Raw genomic sequence first — 12,109 nt, forward strand, 5'->3', positions numbered from 1 at the left:
ATAATCCTTCATTAATTATATTTGATTCTGTTAGTAGCTGTTAATTTTAAATCATTAAGAACAAAACAAACTTGACACAATATTTGTCTTGTGGGCTGTAATCTCTTTAGTTTCTGTAACAATTCTTGGGAACTTCTTGGGAAGTACAGGCAATATTAAGCTTTAAAAAAGTGCTAGCCTTAATTTCTTTTACATACATTTTTAGTATAGATAGCTCTAATTTACTGCTTGAGATTTGCCTCTTTTTCTTTTCTTCTCCTTGCCTCCCTCTCAGTAGAATAGTAACTGTCCGTGGATGACAAACTCTAAACTTTGAATAAATGTTAATGTATCTACCATACCCAAGATATGGCTTCACAGCTGTATTGTCTGAAACAGAGTGTTTTTGTGTTTTCAGAAATGTCCATCAGCTTTTGTGTATATGTTTCTCTTTAACCACGTTTTTCGAAGTGCTCAGAACCTGGTTGCCGTAGGAGCTACAGACTCTCATGTCTAATTAGAGATTAAGGGCTTTTGTAAAGCAAGTGACTGTTCAGAATCAGTCTGCAAAATTGAAGAAACGCAGAAGCTAAGGTTTGCTGGTCCATTCATATGAAATTTACATGGGTACATTAAATATAATTTTGAGTAAGTAGAACTGCTAAGATCTCCATGTCCCGTCCCTAACTGCAGCCTTATTTATTTTCTGTTTCAGATAACTATCATTCTCTTCTTAGTATGTAAGGTTTATAAACATTCCTCTAGTTTTCTTTAGATACGCAATATTCACGTGCTTTTGATGTCCTTTTATTAAAAACTTACTAAAAAAAAGAAACAAAATAATACAGAAAAGTTTAAAGCTGGCCTTTAGAGAGGTCATTAGTGAAGTGACTTATCTCTGGTCACTCTGGGAATATATTGTAAATTTTATTGGCTTTTTTATTTTAAAACAAATTTGAAACCACCTTTTAATGCATGTAGCTACTTGCAATGAATGGTTACTTTAATACTGCTGTTCCTTCTATAATTTCCACATTTGTACAGTGCTGTGCACACTTGTGCATTTAAATATAGAAGGTTTTGTTTGTTTCATTTTATGGCGCATTCTGATCTGTTGTGTCTCCTCTGTGGAAAAATACAGACTTTTCTGAGACTGAAATATTTGACTGGACAGACATTTTCCCTCTTTGGGAATCTGGAATCCTGGATGTTTCTTTGCCATAAACTATAATCTGATTACTTCCAAATAATCAGAATATGTTTTTAAAAATATATGGATTTGAACTTAACATTTCTAAAATTTTCTGAACTACCATGTGACAGTATTGGTATTAACAATAGCACTTCTGTGATAATCCCATCCAAGTAACAATATTTTTTGAGAAAAAGACTGGTGTTAAGAGCTTTGTAGTCTTACTTCATACTTACGCGTATGTTATAATAACACAAAATGAGTGGTAAGGTAAAATGAGGTTTAGATTTCATCGTGCAACAAATTATCTAGTATCTGTTCTGAATGGAGTCACATGTTTTTTAATCTAGTGCTGTTTGCTGAAGTGCTGGTCATCTGTTAAGTTTAAAAACAAGTATTGAATGCAGGAAGACATTAAAGGTTTTAAGAATTAGGTTTGTATGCCATACCATATAATCATTTCTAGGCAAAATATTTACCTTTCTGAAATAATAAATGAGAAAACTAAAAACTCATAATTCTTGACACAAAATCTGTGAAACACTGCAGGTTTTTTTACCCATTACAGTCAGCTACAGAGTATATTTTTGCTTTAAACAACAATCAACAGACTTCGGACTTTTTTTTTTTTTTAAGAGATATAGTAAGAGGCTGACATTTTTAGTAGCAGGATAGCTTTGATATGCTGATGAACAGTAGAGAAAATATACCTTCTCTCTGGGTTTTTGAGTCATCCTTAGTAAACTGACTTTGGAACTATTTGCTTGCCTTTCTTCACTTCAATGCAGCATTGACAAGCTCTTAAAATAGGCAAAACTGTTGTTTTTCTAGTTCAGTACAGTCATCATTGCTACTGAAGTGAAGCATGAAGAGACACTGTAATTTATTGGCATGCCAGTGTGAAATCTCTTCCTCTCTCAGCACTGAGTTGCATCTCAAATTTGTTTCCCTGAAAATGTTAGCAGAAAAAAAATCACTTCCATTGCATTAGTAGTGAAGCTACATTCTCCTATCAGGATGATTTTTTACAATACTTATTTTCACCATGGAAGAACATTATAGAGTAACTGGAACATCTGATGGGCAATATGATTCACACTCTTCTATTCCTACCAATGTGCAATAAGCTAGCCATGGAGCAGCATCCTGTTCTTCCCCTTTCCCACACACTGTTCTCGACCACGCATTCTCTCCTTTTTCCTTTTGTTGCTTCTGATAAGCATGAATCAGCAGAAAGGATTCTTTTGACATCAGGTTACAATCAAGTTGGTTTGTTTAAACCAGTAATGGTACAGTAAGAGGTTATTTGGAAAGAAAAGATTCTGATGCTTATGTGTAACCTGTCATTTGTTTACTTACTATTGATGAGATCTTTAAGACAGTAAGTGTGTGTTTTGCTAGGCTAATCTGTGTTAGAAATGTTAAATTTTAACTTTGTTTTCTTTCCAATTTCACTGATGTCTTTTAGTATTTGTCTTTCCCACTTTTCTCTTGTTACTCCCTGTATTGTTTTGGCACAAAAATAAGGGTACTAACCAAGCAGGGAAAGTAGAAAACTTCCATAGTTGCTGAACAATTTACATGTATCCTACAGTTGTACAGATTTAGATCCAACGTTAGGGACTTTTTATGGTGAATTTTGTCTTCTTTTAACAGAACAAATGGCAGTTCTTCTATGTCAGTGAAAGATCCACTTGGAATCCTAGAAGGCATCGTTTCTGCAGTGCATGCAAGTGTTGAAAAAGGGTAAGAACTTACTGTACGGATTCTTTGGTTAGGCTTTGAAAGATACTTCTCATGAAAGCCTTGAAGGTACAATACTGAATATGGATATTTTTTTTTTTTTCATGAGTGTATATAATGTGTTTGCACTTTATTTCCTAGGATTTTATTTGGAACAGGCTATCACTTACAAGGTTCAAAACCTGAGGCCTGACAGAAGCTTTTACTTGATCATTTGGAAGAAAGCAACTCTCTGAACATAAAAGTAGAGTACTTAGTTGTTTTTGTTTCAGTTTATTATATACCTTGCAAATAACATTGACTCACTTTAAATATCTGAATTTAGATATCAAACTTACCAATATTTGTAGCGTATGGTTCAGAAATAATTTCATAAATGCTCATCCCTATTTTTAAATTCTCTTTTATGGATGCCCTTATTGCAGTTCATATAAAGGTCTGTCTTACTGATGTACTTTCCATTGCATTTCTGTAAAAGGCAAGGAAGAAAAAAAAAATCAACTTCCTTTCCAGCTGTACAAACTAAGAACTTGTATATAATAATAATAATTAAAAAAATAAATCTCCATGCTCTCTAGTAGCCAACAAAAGCAATTAAATTATAGTGTGGAGGTTCCTTCACTGGCGTTATATAGGCATGGGATACTGAAGTAGATTGATGTCAAAATCTACAATAAATCTCATTTACAGTATTATAAGGTAGAATGGGAGAATCGGTAATATTTTATTCCAAGGTGCACTTTCTGGAGTCTTTAGATGTGTACTTCATCAACACGTAACTGTTAAAACAATAACCTGGAGCGAAAATCAAAGTGATTATAAGTTATTTACATTCTGTTGTAAGTTGTTCTTACTTATCTTAAACTTCAGCTATTCAACTTACAAAATATAAATCTTCCCCTAAGGAAAGCATGTGTAAGTATCAGGTGTGAGGTCTGCAAAACTCTAGAAATATTCAAACAGTTCCTCTTAATTTACAGTTTGGATTTTAACTTTTAATTTACAGTTTGAATGCCACCTGTTTAGCTGAGGCATGTCTAATTTAGCTGAAGTTCTGCACTGAACAACATAATTCAGACAAAATAAAAACTAAATAAAATTGAAATCCTTGCAATCTGAAAATCTAAGCTGTCAATGTTTATTATTTCAGAGCTGCAAGACAGGTTAAATTGGTATTTTCTGTCTGATATTACTTTCCCATCTGTCTTGTTAAGACAAATAAGAGAACATTAGTTACAAATCACACTCCACCTGGAACCACTTTCTTGATTTTAAATAAATAAATAAATAAATAAGCTTTACTTTAAAATACTACTGAAAAAATATCAGAATAGCATTTACTGATTTGTTACACGGTAATTTAGAGCCAGTAAAGTACAGAACACGTTATTCTGTCTGCAACTAGCTGGTTAGTTGAGTTCATGGTAATCTGTATGCTTTAAATGCTCTCACATGGTTAGGATGTGTTCAGTATAATACACTTTTTAAAATTAAAAATTCTATTAATAGCTTTTTTATTTCTCAAAGTCAGGAAAATAACAAAAATTATTATTTTTTCTTTTAACACTTTTTCTTACCTTCTAGGAGTTATGGCATTTTGTAATCATTATCATGTTAGGACATAAAGTAATCCACTTTGCTAAAGATGATGATATAGGAAAATAAACAAGAAATAGCTAGACCCACAGGAGACACTGATTTGTGTATATGGAAAGTAAAAAAGGGATATGTAAGAAAAGAAAGAATACAGGGCAATTTAAGCGTTGGATACAAAAAAAATGTCATACCTGAAAAGCAAGCAGTCAGGCTGGTTTTACATAAGGTCAGATGGTGTGCAGGTATAGGCATTGGTCAGGACCAGTCACAATAAAACAACTTTTATTTTTAAATGCTGAAATTTGGCATTATTGTTATAAAAGTGGCAGTCAAGGTAGTGTAGGAGACAATACGTTACTGTTTGGATAGATGGAGTTCTATGGTCTTTATGTAGTTACTTGATTTTTTTTTTTTTTTAAGATTCCTATGCCACTTAGTTTCAGGCACCTGGTTTACGAGGGCTGGTTCTCTTCTGTCTCACGAAGGTGAGCTCTTCGAGAGATAGTGTCCTGCTTCTGTGGAGGCATCTGTAGGGCATGATCATACTGCTCATGGTGTTCTCTGTATTTCATATAGAACATATGCCTATTCATAATTCATAAATATATTTCATATTTCATTTTGAGGGATCTCACTTTTGCACAATTTCATCTGGGTTCTAATTCTGTGTAACGCAAGAATGGTTTATGAGTCTTCTGATGAATTCTTTTATATATTGAATGCAGTTGTTAATAACTTTAAAAATACATGTAGGTAATATTTTGATTAGGATTACCAAAGTCTGTTTAACACAGTATTGTTTAATTACAGGGAGAAAGTAGTTTCTTCAGATGACCTCCTGGAGTGGTTGAGACCTTTCTGTGGTGATGACTCTTTACCAGTGAAACCTCGCATCAGAGTATTGCAAATACTGGAGCAAGCTTTCCATCTCAGTGATGAGGATAGCAAGCTGCTTGTGTGCTTCAGGACCCAAGCTGTTCTCAGAGCTTGTTGGCTTGAAACAAAGGTATTAAAACTGACTGCTGTAAATAATAGCATGAGACTGTTCTTACGCAGGGATTATATGTTGAAATGTGAGTTTGTAGTACGTGGTTGGGATGTCAGTATGAGAACTAATTCTACCTTCCTTTTGAATCAGGTTTCTAATACATAGTGATTCTTTGAAAAACAGAGTAGTTAATAGAGCCCTCAGCTTTTGTTTGGGATCAGGGGCACATAATACCAAGCTTGATCAAACACTAATGATTTTTCTCTATGGCATGCATTAAATTTTTCAATTTTTAATATTATCATAGAATCTTTTAGGTTGGAAAAGACCTCTAAGATCAAGTCTAACCATTAACCTCGTGCTGCAAAGTCTACCACTAAAACCATGTCCCTAAGCGCCACATTTGCATATTCTTTCTTTTCAGACAATTTTGTCACTTTTACTTTCCTTTTTATCTATTTGTTATGACATTATAGTCAGAATTAGAGTGGGAATTACTGGCTGCTGTTTCTTTTTTTCTGGGCTCTTTATGTACTATTCTATGAATGTGTAGTCAGAACATTAGGGACATGCTCAGCTGGAAAAGAGTCAATCTTTAGGGAATGCATTTGGTCATAGTTAGAGGCTGCTATTGTTTCTTTTAGGAGGTAGCACCTAAGGCAGTAGTTTCTTAAAAAAGCTCATACCTTAACCTGTCCAAGTGAGAATTTTAAGTCTTTTTCAGTGTGAAGTCAGGAAAAATAAGGTAAATCATTGTTGAAAAAAGTTGTTCTAATCTGTTTATTATTTGTTCCTCACTCAGAGTGGCAGAGTGCTTCTAGTCCAAACTTCCTAGTCTAAGTCAGATTCATTTTCATTCTGAATTAAAGGGCTAGAAAATGCTAAGCTTTGATTTTCTTAAGCATATGTAAAACTTAATCTAAGACTAGTAAGGATCTTATAGTGAAAGTTTTCGTGAATGAAACTGCTCGAGTTTATGAAGTAGAACATGGAAATATTAATGAATAACCAAAAAAACCACAACATTTCTTGTATGCATGAAATTTTTTAAAATGCTACATTTCACAACGCATTTTGGTGAAATGATTAATATGAAAGTACGTATTACTACAGAGGTTCTACATTTAGTCTTCTAGGTACAATGAAAATATACAAAATGCTTATCGGGAAGAAATATTCTTGTCTTTGAAGCTTGTGCTATTTTGAAATAATAAGAGTATCATTTGCTGCACATAGAATTATTAAAAATCAGTTAATTTTCATCAGTTTTCTGAATGATTTTTCTATGATTCTGTCAATGCCTTTCCCCTTCTATCTCCAATGTTAAAACCTAGTGGAGCTATAATATTTTTAATACTTCCAAAAAATCTTTGCACAAAAGCATTTTATGTTCATTTAAAACAAAAGCACTATCTCAGTTTTTACGTGCTGTACTAAGACCATCCAAGGGAATAATCACCATAATAATCTCAAAGAAAATACTTATCCCTTGGCTCCTTTAGAAATTACTTTTTCTCTTGCATTCACAATAATATCAGCACTTAACTCCACAACCACTCTTTGGATGTCTGTGATTGGTTTCTTCATCCTCAGTTTCTTTTGTTAATATACAGTGTCCTGTGTCAACATTTCTGTTGCCTGCAACCCCCTTTCCTAGTCAAAAGCCTTTCAAATCCAAAATGTTCAACTAGGATATGTTTTAAAAAATAAATAAATAAATAAGCAGATAGATAGATAGCCTTCAGAAATATCTGTAGAAGAAAAAAAGCACCTGTATTTGATGGAAACTTTGTGAGACTCATTACACTTGTTTGAGAATCATGTAAGCACCTGTATTTGATGGAAACTTTGTGAGACTCATTACACTTGTTTGAGAATCATGTAAGATGTAAGATGACTTATTTTTTCCCATAATCTGATAAGTCAAAAATGTGTATAACTTTATAACACAAAGCTTGCATCTGTTTATTTTTGTTTTGTGATGTTTTAGGAATTACTCAAATGCATTGCATATGCTGACTGACATGTAGCTCACTGCCCTCCAGGACCCCCAAGGCCCTCCCAGCAGTGCTGCTTCCATGCTTGTGCTGCATGGGACGGTGCTGTCCCAAGTGCAAGACTTCACATGTATCCTTGCTAAATAGTGCAATTCTTGTGGACCCAATTTTCCAGCCTGCTTAGGTCTCTCCATATTATACGTCAGTAATTTCTGGTTTTTGAAGTGGTGGATTTTCAGAGTACTTCTACTTTTGAGCAGAAAAACACACCTGGTTTTGGTGAAGGAAGCAGTGTGCTGATAATAAGCAGCACCCTGTTAGCTCACAACAAAGAACAGTTGATCACTTCAACTTCTTTCCCTGATAAGTAAGCAAGTACTGCAAGAAGCCACGTAGTAAAAACTGTAACTACTGTGCTAGGTAAGCTCAAACCTTTCAGAGCTAATTATATAAAAATGTGCCATACAATGCTGTAATATAAAATTTTTTGTATATAGTATTTAGCTAAGTTCAAAAATGTTTTTTATAGTGACAGTTACGCTTATACATACTTCTGTAAAAATAATTGTTTTTTCACCCCAGTTCCTGCTACAGAGTGCAATCATAAGAGTCCTGTTGGAACACACCTAAAAATAATTCTAATTTTCTAGTCAGTTCAAGCTAAATGTGATGGATGGGAACCCTTTGTTTTGAGTGAATATCTTGTGCTAGATAACTAATGAGTGATTTAGAACAGTCATATTAGTTTGTCTGTTAGGTACCAGTAATTGAAGTTCAGAGCTCTTCACTAATGTCCAAGAAAAAAAAAAAGAGTGATTAACTAAACTATTTTTTTATCTTCTAGTCAGCTGATGTCAAACACTAGTCTAGAAGATGGTGTTAGAAAGGAGAAACGATGACCTTATTTAATTGAATTTGTTTATTCTGTGGATTAACAAACGTGAGACAGAATAATAAGACAGCACATTGCAAACTGTTTTCTCTGTATTTTTGCTAGATGCATTTCAAAATCCTTCATGATACATGAGTAAAACAATAACACTGCATAATTCAGTAGTTGAATGACTACTGAAAAGTGAAGAGAGATTTGAATCCCAGCTTTTGGGAAAGCATTAATTAAGTTTCTCATACACAGGTGAGTGCTTCGAGTGTGAGGATGCAAAAGCACCCATGTGAAGGGGAAGTTGAAGCATGGTTTAAAAGTTCTGTCAAATTGCTGGGTAAATGCAATTTGACCTGTAGTAAACCAGGGTCAAAAGTAGACATACGGAATTGCATCTTTCAGAAATGTGCTCAGACTGCGATGTCATCTGTCTGTTTTGTCTGTAGGTATCCATTTCTTTAACATCACTACACCTTTGTTAATTTGGTCATCTTTTCTCATCCAGCAAAGCAGTAAAACCCTTTGTCACATTCTGAAGGAAAAAGAAAAAAAAAGGAGGTCAGGGGAACAACTGAATGCTATTTTTAGCTAGAGGGATATATTTAAAAGTTTTATTAATGAAGTTTAAGTTGTAAATGTTTCAAAAATGGGTTCATGATCTTGCTCTTCCTGACTGTTCTATCTGTACTCGCTTGGCATTTTTGGCATGCTTCTAGAAGATCCCTCTTTTCCTCTACCATTTCTTCATACAGAAAGGGACACCAAATATTGTGAAGATTGTATGTGAATTCCTATTGAGTAAAGATAAGTTTAGTGATACTGCGGTGTTCAATTACCAGAAAATGTGTGAAAGCCACCCTCAGAGTATCTACTAATCCTCTTAGTCAGGATTTGCATACATCAAAGGGAGACTTAATATTTAATTATGCTGTAGGTGCTGTAAGTAGTGGTCCAACAAATCAATGTGCTGCTGGGAAACAGGCCAGCTCTTACAAAATTAAAAATGTACTTTATGGAAACAGCTACCTATCAAACAGTCAGAAACACAGCAATTTCCAGTTCTCTAATGATTAGTTAACAAAATTAAAAATTCAGAGGTCCTCATTTTTCAAAGGCTTGAGAGTCTTTAATTCACATTCCAGTAGCATCCTATCCTACTGGAAGGAGGAGGCATGTGTTGTTTTAATACCCTTGATGAATTTTATCTGAGTTCTTCAGGTTCTGTAATTTTCTAGTTAACTGGTGCATGAAAAATATGGGTCAAAATACTGACTTTTTTTGTACATTAAAAAAGTCTTGGGTGGGATGTGAGAAAAATGTGGTTTAGAATGTTCATATCAAAGTTTAGCTTTTATCCATCTAAGATAAGAAATGCATTTGTTTTCATATCATGTGTAAAACTCTAGTCTGTAATGACTTGCATCAGTGTCTGACATGTAAAATAACACCAAGCAGGTTACGTGTATGCATGCTCATTCAGTACAGTGACCAGTTACAGTAACAAGAGGTTTTTTTTCCCCAGGAAGTTGCAGTGGCATTAGCAAAGGTTCTGTAGGTAAACCAAGGGTTAGTTTAACACAAGAAGTTAGCAATTGTGAAGCTTATATAAGACACATCTTGTCTTTAAAGGATTGTTTAATTATTATGCAAATTGAAAATGTAATTACTATTTGCATACTACTTAAATGCAAATAGCTTTGTCATTTAGAGAAGGTAATCCCATTTAGCCTTTCCCCTCATATTATGTTTTTTTTTTTTTTTGTGATCTAGAGGGTACAGAGAGCTGCTGAGGGCTAAACGTTTTTTAAAATTCTTAAGGGATATCTAATACAAATTTGAGATCGTAACTTTAGGACCCTTACTTATTTTATGTTATTTTTTAAATTTAACTTTGAAAAATTACTCGATTAATGTGTGTTTGATATGCGCAGCCCCCCCCATTTACAGTTCCTTCATATAGGCCATTTATGTATGTTGCATGCAAACTGTATGTGTCTCAGCAACCTTTGTAATACCTACATTAACGTAATGACTTTCTTAGAACTTGTTTATGGCTTTCAAGTCTCCATTGGCTTTTTTGTCCCTCTTCCCCAGTGTATGAAAAATATGTTTACATTTTTTTCCATGATTTCATAAAGAAAGGTTTCAATGTGTCACATTATTTTCAGCTTTTACCTATTGCTTGTACTTGTGTCAGCTAGATTGGAGGACAAGTATATGGAAAGCAAAGAGGCAAGAATTCCCAAGTCATTTTGCTGGAGGCATTTATCAGCTTTCTGATAGCAATGACCTGCATTTAGCTGGATCTGGCAAAATACAGGTGAAGGAACAGTATCTGTTTAATCCTCAGCCATTTTTAGTTGTGAAACATGCTTACTTAGAAGAAGGATTTATGGTCCTATCAACTTTTAGATAATTTATTAAGATGATGTTTATAATTCTAGAGACATTGTTTCTCTACCGGTAATGCATAAAAGTTAGGTTTAAGAAATTAAATGTAAGTTTTAATTAATATTTTAAAACACTAATTTCCATTTCTTGAAGATGCGATTTATCCATATGAAAACATGTAAATTGTATTTTTTTCTGGAAACATAAACTGCTGTAGTGTGTATGATTGATTAAATACTTTAGGATGCAAATGAAAAATTTTCCATTAACTGCACAAGTAAAATGGATAAGACAAAGTGAAGAAGTGAAGAGAGAAGCAGTATAGCTTGAGTGAACATGACGGTTTCCAATGCAAGCCTTGGGTATAACGATACTCCATGGCTACTGCAGTTGCTTTAGAGGAAGATGAATGTGCTCTGGAGTGAATTCATGTGGAATATCGCTTTTTGTAATAGTTCTTTTGTAATGATGGTATAAATGGGGAATGGTTTAAACAGTTGCATATTGTGCTTTTATCACAGCTTTAGAAAAATTAAGATCTCACTAGTGAGATATTCAGAGTTACTATGTTGCAAAGAAATGTATGGGTAAACGATAACACAGCCTTAGGTTATGACTGTCTAAATTTGTGGCATTGGTCATACAGCACTGAGGGCAAGACATACTGGCACTGTAGAAGGATTTTTCTCTTTGTGATTTTGTATATGTTGTTGTTCCGTGTTTTATAGGACAGTAAAATTCAGAAAATCAGTCTCCTCTGTGTACCTTGCCACTTTTTTTTCCTGTTGCTTACTCAATCCAAGTAAACAATTCCAGTCCTGTTATCTCACCCAAAATTTTTTTTGTCTGTTTTCCATTCTCACCTCCATCTGAGCCTACTGTGATACGCAGTATACCTCCTGAAATGAGATAATTGGAGAAGGAATGTGATGTCCTTGTGGAAATTAACAGTACGTGCATCCAAACACCTCGACTGCTCTTTTGACATCAGCTGTGCATTAACCATAGGTCTCTGAATTTCAGTCAGTGAGGCTCAGGTTCCTCTTTGGACTTGACTAGGCAATTCTCTAAAAGCATCCATTAATTTGTGTGAGCAAAGAAGCGGTCAGAAAATCATCAGAAATTCTACTCTTTACCATTTCATTCTAAACTGTTTTTTCCATCAAACACTGATGCTATTTTAGAGGTCTGTAAACTCTGTATCATCCAAGGATCCCTTCTCAAGTATTCATTGAATAGTTGTTACTTCTTAGGCATTTCTAGTAGTTCATATTCATTGAAAGAGATTTTTTTCCATAAGAAAAGCAAGTGCTTCATATTTAACCTCTTTTACAGTGTTT

General features: G+C 34.1%; 1 protein-coding gene across 3 annotated transcripts in view; it reads left to right on the forward strand.

The window, feature by feature from the left end:
* Nucleotides 1-12,109, forward strand: part of NBAS (NBAS subunit of NRZ tethering complex) — a 190,318-nt gene that overhangs the window by 128,496 nt on the left and 49,713 nt on the right. For all 3 annotated transcript variants that reach the window (XM_035562547.2, XM_035562548.2, XM_035562549.2), the window contains exons 47-48: nt 2,828-2,917; nt 5,321-5,516. In XM_035562547.2, the coding sequence (XP_035418440.2) occupies nt 2,828-2,917; nt 5,321-5,516 (286 nt within the window). The remainder of the gene's footprint in view (nt 1-2,827; nt 2,918-5,320; nt 5,517-12,109) is intronic.

Source organism: Cygnus atratus, chromosome 3 (assembly GCF_013377495.2).
Source record: "Cygnus atratus isolate AKBS03 ecotype Queensland, Australia chromosome 3, CAtr_DNAZoo_HiC_assembly, whole genome shotgun sequence".
Taxonomy (NCBI): domain Eukaryota; kingdom Metazoa; phylum Chordata; class Aves; order Anseriformes; family Anatidae; genus Cygnus; species Cygnus atratus.